Genomic DNA, 16,767 nt, shown 5'->3' with positions numbered 1-16,767 from the left:
TTTTTTCCTCTTTTGACTTAAGCTTCCCTGAGAGAGTAATTAAAAAGTGCAAGTTCCAGGTGCTAACTGAGAGGATTTAGTTTGAGAGTGAAATGCTTGGATACCCCCATGCTGGAATATCCCCACATTTGCACCCTTTCCACAGAGGCTGTGATGGTGGCTTGCCTCGGGCAGGAGCAGGGATGGATAGGCCAGAGATCCTGCTTATCTCTGGCTCTTTTTAGGACTCCTGGCACCTGGAATACAATGATGCAGGATACAGGAGAGTGTGAGCAGTGAAAAGCCCTCAGAGTGCTGCTGTGTGCAGTGAGTGCTTCCATAATCCATCCTGCTGCTGGGCACTGCCCAGGCTCCCCAGGGGATGGGCACGGCCCCAAGGCTGCCAGAGCTCCAGGAGCCTTTGCACAATGCTCTCAGGGATGCCCAGGGTGGGATTGTTGGGGTGTCTGTGCAGGGTCAGGAGCTGGATTGATGATCCTTGGGGATCCCTTCCAACTCAGCATATTTGTGGTTCTGTGATTCTGTGGTTTTGGCATTCTTAGATTCCCCAGTTCTGTGATTCCGTAACTCTCTGATTCCCTGATTCTGTTATCCTCAGATTCTGAAGTTCTGTGATTCCTAGAGTCTGTGGTTCTGTGATTCTGTTATTCTCAGATTCTGAGGTTCTGTGATTCTGTTATTCTGAGATTCTGTGATTCCTAGAGTCTGTGGTTCTGTCATTCTCTGGTTCTGGGATTGTTACTCTCAGATTCTGTGGTTCTGTGATTGTTATTCTCAGATTCTGAGGTTCTGTCATTCGCACATTCTGTGATTTGGTTATTCTCAGATTCTGAGGTTCTGTCATTGCAGATTCTGTGATTTGGTTATTCTCAGATTCTGAGGTTCTGTCATTCCCACATTCTGTGATTCCCGGAGCTGCAGAGGGAGGTGGCAGTGGGGACACAGCTTTGTGGTGCCTTCACTGGGTGTTTGCTTGTATGAGAGATGTGACACATCTCTCCTCTGAGCCTTTGAGGGGGAATAGGAGAGGTTCAGCTCTGGCTGGGAGTCCCCAGTTGTATCCAGCCCTGTGGCCACGTCCTTACAATCACCCCTTGGACGTGACAGCAACCTGCAGCTATTTTCCCCCCAAACTTCCACTGATGACATTTCACTGCAAGAAGCCTGAGTTTCAGTGATGTTCTCTGCCACCCCCAGACATGTCAGCCCTGGAAAAGGAGTCCTGCTGGCAAACTGACACCTGGGATGTGCAGCATTCCTGGTGTGCAGGCAGGATGATGGATCCGTGGGCAGCTCTGGATTGTGGGGGGGTTAAGTGCTGAGCATCCTCCCTGCTGAGCAGCACGGAGGAGTTCTGTGCCTCAGCATTTACAAACACACCCCTGGTGCCTAAATGTGAGGAAATGGATAGTTAAGCACATCATTAATCTTATCCAGCCCCCATAATCAACAATCAATTAATTCTCCTCCGGGCTGAAGAGATGCAGGTTGTGCCACAGCCTGGGCACTGGCAGAAGAAGCCTGTTCCCACAGGGAAAGCTGAGGCAGAGCCTCATCCTGCCCTTGTGTGACACTCTGTCATGGATGCAGACCTTGCCAGCTCTGGGAAGCTCTTGGAGCAGCCCTTAAATTAGGGCAGATGTTGCACTGGCCATTAATGGGGTGATTTATTGCTCCCTCCTGGGCTCGAGTGCTCCATCTGAGCCTTGCACTTGGACTGTGAGTTTGCCATGTGAGGGATTATGGATCCCACCATGGCATTGCAGGGCCCTGGGGGTTTGTGCTGTGTTTTTGGTATTGGGTTCATGGTTCAGCTCCCCCAGAAAGAGAGGACACAGGGACGGCAGCCAGAGGGGAGTGCTGCACCCACGGTGTATTTGGGAGGGAGGAGAAGGCATCCACCTCCCTGAAACTGTGGGAGGCTTTAGGCAAGCACAGTGTAATTATAGGAGAGAAAAGCTAATTGGTAATAATAGCAATTAAGAGCCACGTGCCTGCAGATTACAGGAATTTGTGGATAAGGGAAGTGATAACTGAAACCTGTGGACACTGGGGTGCAGGGTGCCATGTTCAGGTGTTTTGACAAAGCATCACTAGGATTAATTGTAATTAAACATTAACAAACCTCTCCAGCCAACCCACCGCCATGCCCTCAAGCTTTAAACCGAGGCTTGTTCATAGCACTGCAATCCTCTCATCATCCTCCTTCCCTCCTCCATCCTCTTCCATTAAAACTCAGGTGGCTCTTCCCTGGTTCCACTGCCCTCCCTTTCCTGCTCCTCCAGAGAATTTGGCCTGTTTCAGGTGTGCTCTGACACATCATCCAGCTCCAGAGCCCACAGGTCCTCCTTTCCCTGTCTCATGGGTGCTTCCTCTTCCTGTGGGAGCACAAGGCTGCTGGGATGTGGTGAGGAAGGAGATACACTCAAAGCCTTGGTGTGCACTTGTGGTTTTGTCTCCTGCCCTGTGTGTCTGTGTAACTCTGTGCCTCCTTGTGCTGTTATGGGAATAGGGCTCTGTGTGTGTATTGGGGAAGGGTCTGAATCGCTTTGCTTTCTGCTGTGGAGCATCCTGAAGGTCCCCTCAGACCCTCTGGGCTGCATGGTGGCCCTGTGTGTCTCACTGCCCACTGCATGAGGTGGTGGGTTACGGCCCTGAGTCCTTCCTTAAGGTGCCACATGCGTGGGGTGGCTGTGGTGGGATGTGGAGGACTCAGCATGGAGAAGAGCAAGGGCAGTGGGAGATGGTGGCTGGCTCCTCTGGAATGTCACATCCCCACCCAGCTGTCAGGGCCACTGCAAAGAGACAGTTCATTGCAGCCAGTTGTGTGCCTCAGGCTGGGGGGAGGAATCTTCTGAATAATAAAATTGTAAAATATTGTTTTGATTTATTCTTTTCTATCATCTGTTAATATCTGGGAAGGCTGTGTGAGCAGGAGGCCTTCATGAGTTTTGAATGACAGGTTAAAGGGCTCCAATAAAGATTAGATGGTCCACTATCTCCCAAGGAAATTGCATCAAAGTGGTTACTCCTGCTTGCTCCTATTAATTTCCTCTTCATGGCTGCTAGGAGATGCCTCATATCCTGATGCAGCAGACAGGGGCTAAGAGGCACTTTCCATTATCTCAATCATCGCCGTGTTTATGAGACACGTCGGGTGTTTCTCTGCAGAGCTGTGCCCTGGGGGACAGCATCACAGGGGCAGGGCTGGCACCACCCTGCTGTGAGGCCAGGAACAGTCTCTCCTGGGCTGGATGGAAGTCTGACCCCTTGGGTACGTGTGCCAAAATACAGATATTCATTCCCTTCTGCAGCCTTTGGTTCCGTCAGATTTTGTTGGATGTCAGGGATGGATGAGCATCATTCATCAGTGCCCATCACTGTGGATGGGTGGGGTGGGGTGGAGATGAGGGACCCCATCCCTGTCACTCCATCCTCGCCCTCTCTCCACAGAGCAGCGAGATGGTTGATTAATGAAACCTCCCCTGTGGCTGATTAAACCCTCACTGTAACTGGAACATCTTCTCTGTTATGAATTAGATGCCATTTCCTGCGTGAATGAACTCAGAGGCTGGGAAGCTCCAGCCCCAGGCTGCGAGGGATGAACAGGATGGACCCATAACACACTGTCATGGGTTTCACACCGACTTTTTAATTAAATATTTAAATTTTGTGTGGAAAAAGAGCTGTGGGTCCTGAGCCAGGCTGTTTGGGGATGGTGTAAGGGACTGATCAGGAGAAGAGGAGCTGTACTGCCCCTGCTTGTCCATGTCCCCATGGGTGCTGCTGGGGGTGAGGGTCCCACAGCCCCCTGCCATATCCCTGCCTGGGTGCAAGCAGCCGGGAGCAAAGCAGATACTGCAGCCCCCTTGCTCTGCTTGGCTAAAGATTATTGCCATGTGGTGCTAGCGGCTTCAGGAATAATCCACAGCCAACATGGAAAATTCTGGCCATTAATCCACAGGAAGGTGCTACGCCGTTTATAAGAGTGAAGCTTTTCTGTGTCTCCTCTCCTCTCCTTCCTTTCCACCCCATTCCAAGGACAGGACCTGCTCTCCCCTGTGTCCAGGAACAGCTCAGACCCAGCTGCTGTGCTCTCTCTTGCAGCCTGCCCCGCAGGGACGTTCAAGGCCAGCCAGGGCGCGGGGCTGTGCGTGCCGTGCCCCCCGAACAGCCGCTCCAGCGCCGAGGCCTCGCCGCTCTGCGCCTGCCGCAACGGCTACTACCGGGCAGACTGGGACCCGCCCGCCGCCGCCTGCACCAGTGAGTATGGCCGGGAGAGCGCAAACGGGGCATGTGGCACTCCAGGGGCTCTCCAAAATGCAGTGTATTGCGTACAAAATGCAGTTTATTCCATCCAAGAGGTTACAGCAGTCCAGGGTCATGGGTGACAGAGCTGTGCCCACAGCTGTCAGCTCCAGCTGCAGGCAGGCCTGGAGTCCCAAATCCCTAAATCAGGCTCTTACTAATGGTGCCCCACGTTGGGCGCCACTGTAAGAGCCTAAATGAGAGGTGGGACTCCATGCAGCTCTTCGAAATGTAGTTTATTGTATACAAAATGTTACAGCAGCCCAGGGTGGACAGAGCCTGTGCCCACAGCTGTCAGCTCCAGCTGCAGGCAGGTCTGGAGACCCTTTGGTTTTGGTTACATTGCATGATATACTTTTCTTTTGGTTACAATGCATTATATACTTTTCTTTGCTTAGCATCTTAATACAGTAGAACCAATCTATACCTTATCATAACTATTATAATTACCATATTCATGTTACCATAATCACTAAAAGTTAGTACATTACAGTTTAAGGTAGAAGTTGTGTTTCAGTTTTCTTGCAGTGGAAAATTCTGAGAACTTTTTTGTACTTGCGACTTTGCTGACTTGTTTTGCCTGTGCTCTCTTTCTGCTTGGTAAAAACATCTTGTTTGAGATGGGTTTATCCTTTGCTCTAAGTCATAAAAACCCCTTCTAACTAACACACCCTTTGCCTCCTTGGTTAGCCAGTAAGACTGGCTCAGCAATTCTTTTCTTATATATCAAAACTTGCTTCCATCTCTATTCTTTCATCAGACTCTACCTTTAAAGATCTTTCTGCTAAGCATACATATCTGTGAGACTTTCTTGTCAAACTTTCATCCTTCCCAACACTCCCCTCCCTCCTGGGACAGCAGCAGGGATCAAATCTCACTCCATGTAGAGTTTGTTTTATTTTCTCCCCCCTGTCCCGCTGTGGATGGGATGAAGAGCACAGCTGGGTGGGCAAGGCAGAGGGATGGGGCGGCTCCACATCCCACCTTACAGGCAGCCTCTGGGATTTATACATCAGCCAGGCAGCGGTGGTGATGGCAGGGAGATAGTCCCCAGGATAAATGAGGATTTAAAGTTATCTGCTCTGGCTGTCTTGTTCATAGTCTTGCAGATGGAGTATTTTTTAACAGGGGGAAGGCTGCATTAAGCATTGGTATTCAGCGATGCGTCGCTGCTCGGCTGCCTGCCCGAGCTGCCTGGCACAGCAGCAGTGTCCTCAGGCCTGTTTTTTGGTGGGAAAAAAGCCCAGGAGAGAGGAAGGAGCTGCTGTGCTCTTCAGCCTGCTGGAAACTCAGGCCTCAATCCCCCCCAGATACACTCCAGGCCCTAGAACCAGCCTATTGTGGAGCTTGAGCACATGGATGCTCCAGACCCTCCATGCTGGGAAGTGCTCAGAGCACACATCAAGGAAACAAGGAAAGGATTTGTGTGTTTTGCTGGATCACCTGAGCTCTCCTACAGGTGTTCAGCAGGTTGCACAACTACAGATAATCTACAGATCTTTATTATGCCTCATTGCATAACTGATTTACAACAGTGCTGTGCTATAGGAATACAGGAAAAAAAGTCTCTTTGCTGATTTTTATTTCTTCTCGTCAGTGCTTGATTTTGTAGTGCTCCAATCTGAGGTGCCATCTGTTCACCCACAAAGTTTCTCTGTGTCAGAGGAGTGCATAACATTGTGGAGCTGCTGGCTGTGCCCTGGACTGGAACCCTTCCAAAGGGTGATCCCTGCAGTTCCTGGGCCCCTGCAGAGGAGGGAAGGGGCTGCAATTAAAGTGGGAGGAATCTGGGGAACCAGCAGTTTGCTGCTGGGAAGGGGAAGGAATACGGCTTTTTTTCCTTTTTCTTGAAAAGATATTAACAGCTTAAGGTATGGAGAGAGGATTTGGATTAAGGCTCCTGAGGCAGGTTGCAGATTTCTGGGGGTAAATCACTCATATTGATCCCGTTGAGCCTTTGTGAGTCCTGCAGTCTTGTTCCCCTGGGGAATCAAGGTCCTTTTCTCTGCTCTGTCCCTGCTGTGGCCCCTACAACCCTCCTGTAACTCTCTGTGACATCTCCACCATGGGGCAGCCTGGCAGTGCTGTGGTGCCTCAAGTACAGGAAAACCTTTTCCAATGAGGATGCTGCACTGCTGGCTGCTCCATGACAGACACTTTAACTCCTAAAGAGGAAATGGGTTAAAGGGAATGGAATATTATTATCTTAATTTATTTTTAAAGCTGTCATTTCTCTGGACGGAACAAAATCTTTCATCTGTATTATCCACGGGAGTGGCTTAGAGGGGCTCCCAGAGTGTCTCCATGCAGAATGACCTCTCCATCCCACCAGCCATGTCACCATGGTGCTGATGAATCTGTCCCTGTCCTGCCCATCCCTGGCCACTCAACAGGGCTGATTTATCCACAGCCCTAACGATGTTCCCTGGCACACACACACACAAGGAGGGCTCCCATGGGATGGGTTTCCCCAAGACAGAGTGTGCTTCTCTCTCTTAACCCTTCCTTGCAGGTCAAGTCCTCCATCATTTTTATTGCTCCCTGTATCATGGCAAAGTCCTTTTTCTTTCTTGGAAGTGCAGCCCCCAGCCCAGCCAGCATCAGGAATTCCTTGCTTCCCTTATTTAATATAACCAAGCAGCTGAGTTTTGTGGTTTTGGCTGCGGAGCCGTCCTGGCTGACCCCAGATCCTTCCCTGGGTCTGTGCAGTTGTGTGTTTGTACCTCAGTGCTGCTCTCCTGGGCTCCTCCTGAAGGGACTGCAGCCCCCATCCAGCAGTGCTTGCAATCGGAGCCACATTCAATTCCCATCCTCTGGAGCATTTACAATGGCTCCTGGCAGCTTTGATCAATGCAATTTTCTTCTCTTGTCCAACATGGGAGCTGCTTGCAAACCATGGAGTGGTGCTGGCTTTCCTCCATGCTGGGACATTCCTAGGTTTCCAACTTGAGATATTGAACCCTTAATAACCACTTTCCATTTTTGACTCTCTCTTCTCCTGCTGCTTCTCTGGTTCTCCATGGTGCTGGCTAAGTGATTTTTCTCTTGCTGGGATAATCTGCTTGAGGTGCTTCTCCATGTGAGCACTGCAGTTATCTCAGCATCTCCTGGTGGGATTAAAATGGATTCAACTTCATGGATGGATCTGTGTGCATTCCGCATGGAGTTTTTTTGGACGCTTAAGTGGGTTTGTGGCACTGGAGTTTGTTGCCATCATATTTTCTGAAAAATCCCTTTGCCAGGATTTCTTCTCCTGGGAAGCTGAGAGGCCTCAGAGAGGAATGAAAACAAAAATTATCTGATTTGCTTCTCCTGTGTTTTGCTGCTTTGGAATGTGTTTGGACATTGTTTATCATTTAATAGGGAGTTGGTTTATTGGTTTCATGTGAATTGTTTTGACTTAATGACCAATCATGGTCAGGCTGTGTCGGGGCTCTGGAGAGAGTCACGAGTTTTTCATTAGTCTCTTGTTAAGCCTTCTTAACTTCTTGTGGAAGTATCCTTTCTCTATTCTTTAGTGTAGTTTTAGTATAGCATAATATAATATAATGTAATGTAATGTAATGTAATATAATATAATATAGCCTTCTAAGAACATGGAGTCAGATTCATCTTTCCTCCCCATGATGAGGGACCCTGAAAATACCAGAGGAGTTGTCATCTCCATCTGGGGAACTTGTTTGCAGTGCAGGTGGTTGGCGATGCCAGTGTGGGAAGTTGATCCCGAGCTAAGCCAAGCTGTGGACACAAATTCCTCCTGAGGGAGGAGGTGTGGATCCTGCAGAGCCTTGGGGTGTCCTTCCTGTGCTGGAGCCTCTGTGGGAGTCCAAGGACGTGTCTCAGTGCCTCTCCTTCCCCACAGGTGTCCCATCCGGCCCCCGCAACGTCATCTCCATCGTCAACGAGACGTCCATCATCCTGGAGTGGCACCCGCCGCGGGAGACGGGCGGCCGGGACGACGTCACCTACAACATCGTGTGCAAGAAGTGCCGCTCGGACCGGCGCGCCTGCTCCCGCTGCGACGACAACGTGGACTTCGTGCCGCGCCAGCTGGGCCTCACCGACACCCGCGTCTTCATCAGCAACCTCTGGGCTCACACCCCCTACACCTTCGAGATCCAGGCTGTCAACGGCGTGTCCAGCAAGAGCCCCTTCCCCCAGCAGCACGTCTCTGTCAACATCACCACCAACCAGGCCGGTGAGTCCCGCTGCTGCCGGGGTGTCACAGACATCTTGTATGAAAAATCTTTTCTTTAGGATTTTTCCTTTTGAGAAGCTGAGAGGCTTCAAGAGCAAAATGTAAACCATGGTTATCTGGTGCTGTAGAATGCAACAAGTAGATCTTTGATTGGCCCTCGTTAGTTGTTTCTAATTAATGGCCAGTCAAAGTGAGCTGGCTCAGAGAGTCTGAGCCACAAGCCTTTGTTATTATTCCTTCTTTTTCTATTCTTAGCTAGCTTTCTGATGAAATACTTTCTTCTATTCTTTTAGTATAGTTTTAATATATATCATAAAATAATAAATGAAGCCTTCTAAAACATAGAGTCAGATCCTCGTCTCTTCCCTCATCCTAAGACCCCTTGAACACAGTCACACCAGGGAGTTTGGCTGTCCCTGTGCTGGCTGCCAGCTCTGTGTCCAAAAGGAAAAGCTCCTGGGTGTGAGGGTGTGTGATGGCTGTGGTAACCCCAGCCCCCAGTGGGGAGAATGGCCAGGAGAAGAGGGAGGAAGAGGAATGGGGATAGGGAAGGGTTGCCTGTGCCCTGGGCAGGGTGGGAGGGTTATCTGATACCTGCTTTTATCTCCCTCTAGATGGCTTGGGGATGAAATGGCATCACCATTTTTCCAGTTGGGAGAAGGGAGATGGGGTGAATCCAGCCTTGAAATGCTGTCTGACTGTGTTACAGCACAGAGGGAGCAGCATCCTGGGGCTGAGTCCAGGCTCTGTCTCCTCTGGCACGTCCCTCTCCCATCATTTTCCCCTTGTCTCCTTTTCCAGGCTCCCCTGCTCCCTTTCCTGTCCCCAGTCAGGCATCAGGAGCTGAATGAGCAGCTCTGGCTCAAACAGGGATGCTGGGGGAGTAGGTGTGCAGATGGCAAGGGGGCAACTGGTCCTGGGCTGCCCTGAGGATCAGAGGGGATGGAAACCCATGTGCTCTGGGTTTAAAAAGGGAATGGGAATTCCTGCTTTGTGCCAGGGCAGGCAGCCTTCACCATCCTGCTCCCTCTGGATAGCACAATGGAGAAACCTGGTGTAAATATTTCAGTGTAAATATTTCAGTGTAAACCAGTGTAAATATTTCAGTCTCCTAGCTCCAGGGAATACAAATCTACACTTGTGCCTGGCTGGCATCGCTATCTGTTGAACCACGTGCAGCCAAACCTGCCTCTTGTTTCCAGGCCTTTTTTTTTCCTCAGGTGGATTTTTGGGGTGTTTTTTAGCCCTTCTCCCACCATGGGGAGCTGGGAACAGCCAGATCACCTTCATCTGTCTGTCTGTACCCCAGTGGTCCCTGTTTGTCTTGCAAAGGCTGATTGCAAACATTAAAATGCTGGGCTGTGGGGTAACCTGATGGAAATTCACCAGGGATATCCACGGCATTGGTGCTCTTCCTCTAAAATCAATTTGACTTTGCAGAGGGCTTTTCCAACCATTTCCCCAGCCCCATCCAAAGTAATGGGAGTTAATAAAACAGCAATCAATCAGAGTGCCTAATTTCATCCCATGAGCATATTCCTGGAGCAGATGTGGAGAGATTAAAAAAATAATATAGGATTATTAAGTATTCTGGGTAAACAAAGGCAGTGCTGAACTATCCACATCATCCATTGGCACCATGAGAAGCAGGGCTCCTGCCAGCCCCAGATTCCCTCCATGGCATGATCCTGTGCCCCAGGCTGGTTGTGCTGGGTTCAGGTATTCCTGGGATTCATGGAGGGGAGGCATTTTCCCTGCCCAGCACTGTAGGCATGGTGAGGGGGAGCAGGAGGGCAGAGATGTCTGGACTGGGAGCTGACTCTCTGGACAGGACACGCCAGTGCCCCTGTGGGTGTGGACAGATTTGGATACTTTTCTTCTGATAGGATTAAGTGCAGGATTAGGGCTGTATTGGCTGACTCTGCCCCTTATAAGTATAGCTTGCAGGGCACAAAGCATTTGGAAAAGGGCCTCCTGACTGATTTAGTGGCTCATTGTCCCTAATGGTGGAAGGACAGTGTTGCTGTTTTCCCAGGGGAGGCAAATTTGGGTGCTGAGGATGAGCATCCCCTGAGAGCCCCTAACAGCATCCCCAGCAGCTTCTCTGGAGCCAGAGCTGGGCTGAGGTGTCCCTGCCCTGGTTCCCTGTCACTGTCCTCAGGGTGGGCAGATTTTTGCTTCCCCATCCCATTTCTGAGAGTGTGTGGGGTGGCAGTTGTGGCACAGCTCCCTGGGTGCTGAGTGCTGGCTCCCCAGAGAGGCTGTTACAGCAAAAGATGTCACACACAGCTGGACCCTGTCACCAAACCTTTGTTTGCCCCACTGGGGAGAGCTTTGCTGTGTCTCTCCCACCTTGGGAGACATCCTTGGAGCAAGCAGTCCCAGGGAGAAGGAACACCAAGGATTTCCAAGCCCCTAATTAAAAGGAGCAGTTGGTTTAAATAGCAGAATTCCCTCAGTGATTTGCTGCTCTGCTTCCATGTAAAGCTGCTGAGATGCAGTCTTCCCACTGCTAATGAGTGAGCTGGTCCCATGGGGAAGCCAGCCAGAGGCATGGGAGATCTGGGTTGCCGTGGGGATTTCCCCCCTTTCAAGGCCATTTTTCCTACTCTTTTCCATTAATTTTCCCACTCTCCTCTTCCTTGGCAGCCCCCTCCACCGTGCCCATCATGCACCAGGTGAGTGCCACCATGAGGAGCATCACTCTGTCGTGGCCCCAGCCCGAGCAGCCCAACGGGATCATCCTGGACTACGAGATCCGCTACTACGAGAAGCTGAGCCGCATCTGCACGCCCGACGTGGGCAGCACCGTGGGCTCCAGGCCGGCCCCGGTGAGCTGGGGAGCCCTGCTGGGGGCTGGGCTGGGGCATGGGGGCAGGGGCAGCAGCCATGGGCTCTGAGACTGGCTCTGCTGGGAATGGGCAGGCAGGACAGGCACCAGGTCACCCGAGCTGCCTGCAGAAGATGGGAGTGAGTTGTGACTGTAGATGCTAAATCACAGAGCAGCTTGAGTTGGAAGGAACCTTAAAGCTCATCTAGTTCCACCCCCCTGCCATAGGACACCTCTCACTAGGTTGGGTTGCTCAGAGCCCTGTCCAACCTGAGCCATTCCTTCCCTGTGGCAGCATTTGTCCAGCACATCAGTGCCCGTGGCTGCCTTGGCTCTGGTGTTTGCTAGGATGAACCTGAATCATGGGGATGGCATCAGGAGGAGAGGAGAGGGTTGGAGATGACCAGGGAAGGTTATGGAGGTTGTCCCTGCCCTGGGTCACTGCCTGCCACTGGTCCTGTCCCTGGCAGCTGTCCTGTCCTGCAGGGGACATGCTTCCAAGCCCTGCGATGAACCGTGCCCGGCCCAAGCTGTTCCATCTCTCCTGTGTCTCGCCAGCTCTAATGAATTCCTCTAAGTATGAATAATTAGATGATATCACCAGCAGCCTCTTACCAGCAAAGCACTGGGGAATGTGGTAAAAAATGACAGTGGAGACTGTCATTGCATGAGGTTTCCAGCAAGGTTTAGGCCAAGGAGCTGTGCCAGCAGAGCAGGACTGCAGGGGCTGGGGATCCCAGCAGAGAGTTGCCCTTGAACCTGCTTGAGCAGGGTGTCATAGGGCACATTACAGTGTTTAGTGGAATCAGAGAATGGTTTGGATTGGAAGAGACCTTAAAGATCCTTCAGTTCATCCCCCGTGCTGTGGGCAGGGACATGAGGTTTCCATAACTGTGGGATGTTTCTGAAATGCACAAGGACGTCAGTCATTTGAGGAGGAGGAATCTGTTGTTCATAAATTATTTTTGCTCTGGATGATCTTATTGTTTCCCTCTGCTATTCCATTCTCCCTGCTCTGGTGGGGCTGGGGCCTGCCTGGGAGGCACGTGTTGCAGAGGCCTCCCCAGTTCCTCATGGGTCCTGTTTCATAAAATCATAGAATGTCCTGGGTTGAAGGGTCTTTGAACCTCATCTTGTTCCACCCTCTGACACAGGCAGGAACACTTTCCACTAGCCCAGGTTGCTCCAAGCCCAATCCAACCTGGCCTTGGACACTCCCAGGGGTGGGGCAGCCACAGCTTCTCTGGGCAGCCTGTGCCAGGGCCTCACTGCCCTCACAGGGAGAATCTCTTCTAAATATCCGACCTAAATGTACCCTCTGTCAGTGGGAAGCCATTCTCCCTTGTCCTGTCACTCCAGGTTCTTATAAATAGTCCATCCCTATCCTTCTTGCAGCTCCCTTCAGGTACTGGAAGGCCACAATTAGGTCACCCCAAAGCCTTCTCCAGGCTGAACAATCCCAATTCTTCCAGACTTTCCTGTGGGATCCTCTGGGTCAGGGACTCTTCTGACACAGAACCAGAACCTCTTCCTTATCCCCCTGCAGCAGAACCCCATCCCTGCCCTCAACGGGGACATCTGGGCTGCCCTCCCGCTGTCCCTGTCCCACTGAGGGTGGCTCTCTCTGGGTGCCCGCAGGACCACAACGAGTACAACTCGTCCATGGCGCGCAGCCAGACCAACACGGCGCGCCTGGAGGGGCTGCGGCCCGGCATGGTCTACGTGGTGCAGGTGCGCGCCCGCACCGTGGCCGGCTACGGCAAGTACAGCGGCAAGATGTGCTTCCAGACCCTCACCGACGGTGAGTGCGGCTCGGCGGGTGGGGTGGGGTGCTCCAGCACTGTGCTCTGGTGGGATTCAGGGAGCTTGTGTGCACACAGCTCGGTCCCAGTGTCGTGGTGGTGTCTCCAGCCTCATGCTCTGATGGGACTCAAGGAACTTGTGTGCACAAAGCTCTGTCCCAGAGCCGTGGCAGTGCTCCAGCCTTGTGCTCTGATGGGATTCAAGGAGCTTGTGTGCACAAAGCTCTGTCCCAGAGCTGTGGCAGTGCTCCAGCCTTGTGCTCTGATGGGATTCAAGGAGCTTGTGTGCACAAATTTCTGTCCCAGCGCCATGGCAGTGTCTCCATGTGCTCTGGTGGGATTGAAGGAGCTTGTGTGCACAAATCTCTGTCCCAGCGCCATGGCGGTGTCTCCATGTGCTCTGGTGGGATTGAAGGAGCTTGTGTGCACAAATTTCTGTCCCAGCGCCATGGCAGTGTCTCCATGTGCTCTGGTGGGATTCAAGGAGCTTGTGTGCACAAATCTCCGTCCCAGCGCCATGGCGGTGTCTCCATGTGCTCTGGTGGGATTGAAGGAGTTTGTGTGCACAAAGCTCTGTCCCAATGCTGTGGCAGTGTTTCCACATGCTCTGATGGGATTCAAGGAGCTTGTGTACACAAAGCTCTGTCCCAGTGGCATGGGGTTCTCCGGCCTCGTGCTCTGGTGGGACTCAAGGAGTTTGTGTGCACAAATCTCTGTCCCAGTGCCATGGCAGTGTCTCCATGTGCTCTGGTGGGATTCAAGGAGCTTGTTGCACCGAGCTCTGTCCCAGCAGGCAGAGGGCAGGAGCCGGGTGATTTACGGCTGTGTCTCATTAACCGCCGGCGGGAGGAGGGATCCGCTCTCAATCTCCCAGCTCCAGATTTTCCACCACTATTTATTTCTGTCTCTGCTGCCTTGAGCTGTGGGGACAGAAGCCCCCTCACACCAGCTGTGAGTCTGGCACGGTGTGATGGGGTGGGAGGACAGTTGTAGACCCTTGGAGGAAGGGTCTGGGATACTTGGAGTCCATCTGAGCCATCAGGGCAAAGCTGGGATGGTCAGACCCATCTGAAAGCTGATTTCCCATGCCAAAGGGGTGTGCTGCGCCAGCTCATGACCTTCATGGCTTGTTCTGGCCCCAGCCTTTCCCTGCACCCACAAACACTGGCTTCCTTTAGAAACTACTAACTCATGGGAGTGTTTTCCATTAATCCCAGCTTCAGGGCTTATCCAGAAGTTGGTGAGTGAAGCAAGTCCTGTGTCATGGTTTGGAATAGGAGGAAATTTAGGGAGGTGAAATTAGTGAATTTAGGGAAATTTTAAAATTGGGGAGATCTTGAATTGGTGAACCAAAACAACTACATTCTCCTACCCCTAGGGCAGCTGAGAGCCTGTTCCCTGTAGCTGCTGGTGTGGTTCCTTCTCTGCTTAGGTGACATCCATGGCTCCCAGCCTCACTGCCTGTCTTCCCTCAAGCTTTTCTTCTTCCCTAAAATGGGTCACCCCAAGCATGCATTCGTGTCGAGTGCCAGCTGGGGTGGGAAGAGGAAAACCATGCTGGGTGACCAAAGGGAAGGAAATGGTAATAAACCCCCCTCCAATGCCTCAAATATTCAGGATTAGAGAAGCGAGAAGAAAAATCCTGCCTCAAATAAGCAATTAATTGAAATTTAATAAGAATGGATTGTGTAGCTTATTAAATAATAATTGATTGTTAGATGAGAATTTCTCAGGATTTAAGCAGCAGCATGCAAGAGATAAATCTAGTTGCCAGTAATTAACTGCAGAGTAGAAAATACAGATAAAAGGGTGCTAAATGCTTTCTTTTGGATGAGTTTTATTTTAACCCTTGCATGTGGCTGGTGGCACAGCCTGGTAGACCTTGATGGGGCATTGGAAAGAGGGGTATTTCTAGAATGCTACAGAAGCCCAAGCAATGTGGGATCTGCTGGATACTGCCTGTTGAGAATACCCATACCAGTGATGGGGCAGGGAAAAATGGAGGAGACACATGGAGGGTGCCTGTAGCTTTTTGGGGGTTCCCCCAGGCATATCCTGTCCTCCTTGTGCCACCTTGGCTTTCACCCCAACCTGCTGCTGAAGGATGCAGGGGTGGCTGAGCAGACAAAGGAAGTTCCAAGGGATGCTTGATGGGGAAGGGAGGGTGCCATGGCTCTGCAAATTTTGATATATTAAAACCTACAAGCAGGGTAGGTGGTAAGGGTTCCCAGGTTCCCCTGAGCCTCACTCCCAAAGTTCACCATTGTATGAGTTTAGATATAATTTATGTGAACTCTCTGAAGTCTGATCTGAGTGAAGTCCTGGCACAGCATTCTCTGGCTGGCTTGGTTATTAATGGTGTTCTCCTTTCCTACAACTTGTAGGAATTTTGTGTCTGTGAGACCCCATGTTAAAATTGGTCTAAGTGGCCAACAGGTTTAAATCATAGAGTCTCAGAAATGTTTGGGTTGGAAGGGACCCTAAAGCTCATCTTGTTCCAGCCCCCTGCCTTGTGCAGAGGCACCTTCTGGTAGATCAGGTTGCTCAATAAATGAATTTATTGAGAAAAGAGAAATGCCAAAGCCACGGACCAAGCCACCTTTGGGAAACTGGGCCCGTGCACATTGGTCTGATGTTATTTCCAGAATGTTCTCTCCCCTGTCTTTAAGCCAAAGGTGTATGAACCAAGCATACACCAGTGCAACATGGCACTGGCTCATCCCCTGCCTGGATCCCCCTGGTCCCACTGCCTTGGGAGCAGCACCCTTGGGATCAGAGGAGATCCCTTCCCAAGGGCTGCTCTCACTCTGTGAGGTGTCAGGGAGGACTGACCCCGTCCCTCTTCCCTCACAGACGATTACAAGTCAGAGCTGAGAGAGCAGCTGCCCCTGATCGCGGGCTCTGCAGCGGCTGGGGTGGTCTTCATCGTCTCCCTGGTGGCCATTTCCATCGTCTGCAGCAGGTGGGTCCCTGTGGGATCAGTGTGGGATCAGTGTCCCTGCAAGGGGAGGTGCTAAGGTGCACATTAGGGGTGGGAGGGGTGGATGTGTGACCAGGGGGAGCAGCACAATACCGCTGCTCATGGAGTGTTGGTGGCAGGGGAGTGGTTTGGGGCCACCAGCAGCTGCTGCTGCCTGAATCCTGGCTGTTGTCTCCCCTGTTCTCCCAGGAAGCGTGCCTACAGCAAGGAGGCCGTGTACAGTGACAAACTGCAGCACTACAGCACCGGCAGAGGTGAGCAGGGAAAGTGGGAAACGCAGATTGGAGATGCTCCCAAACATGCTCCCAGCATTGCCCCACTCCTCCCCTTCCAAGGGGGACTGTGGAGTGGTGGGAGCCCCATGGCAGATGGACAGGACCTTAGGGTGGGAGTGGAGATGTCCACGTGTCTGTCAGGGTGTGAGGAGGGTGGGCTGCAGTGGTGCAGCACTGTGGGTGGAAGAGTACCAGGAGGGATCTGGGGAATGCTGATGGATTTGGGGAATGGTGATGGATTTGGGGTATGTCGGGACAAGGGATGGGGAGATGGTGCTGTGAAGACTCCCAGAGGAGAAAAGAAGGGAGAAAGGTGGTGTTCAGAGGGAAGGTGAGCCCCTGATCTCCTGCCACGGGTTCTGCCTGGGTCTGGA

At 51.7% G+C, this 16,767-nt stretch overlaps 1 protein-coding gene across 2 annotated transcripts in view; it reads left to right on the top strand.

Annotated features, from left to right (window-relative positions):
- The window catches only part of EPHB1 (EPH receptor B1), an 80,554-nt gene that overhangs the window by 44,293 nt on the left and 19,494 nt on the right, over positions 1–16,767 (top strand). For both annotated transcript variants that reach the window (XM_063166666.1, XM_063166667.1), the window contains exons 4-9: positions 4,108–4,263; positions 8,171–8,506; positions 11,156–11,337; positions 12,975–13,137; positions 15,992–16,100; positions 16,308–16,372. In XM_063166666.1, coding sequence (XP_063022736.1) covers positions 4,108–4,263; positions 8,171–8,506; positions 11,156–11,337; positions 12,975–13,137; positions 15,992–16,100; positions 16,308–16,372 — 1,011 coding nt within the window. The remainder of the gene's footprint in view (positions 1–4,107; positions 4,264–8,170; positions 8,507–11,155; positions 11,338–12,974; positions 13,138–15,991; positions 16,101–16,307; positions 16,373–16,767) is intronic.

Source organism: Melospiza melodia, chromosome 12 (genome assembly GCF_035770615.1).
Source record: "Melospiza melodia melodia isolate bMelMel2 chromosome 12, bMelMel2.pri, whole genome shotgun sequence".
Lineage (NCBI taxonomy): Eukaryota > Metazoa > Chordata > Aves > Passeriformes > Passerellidae > Melospiza > Melospiza melodia.
This window is presented reverse-complemented; position numbering and strand designations above follow the sequence as displayed.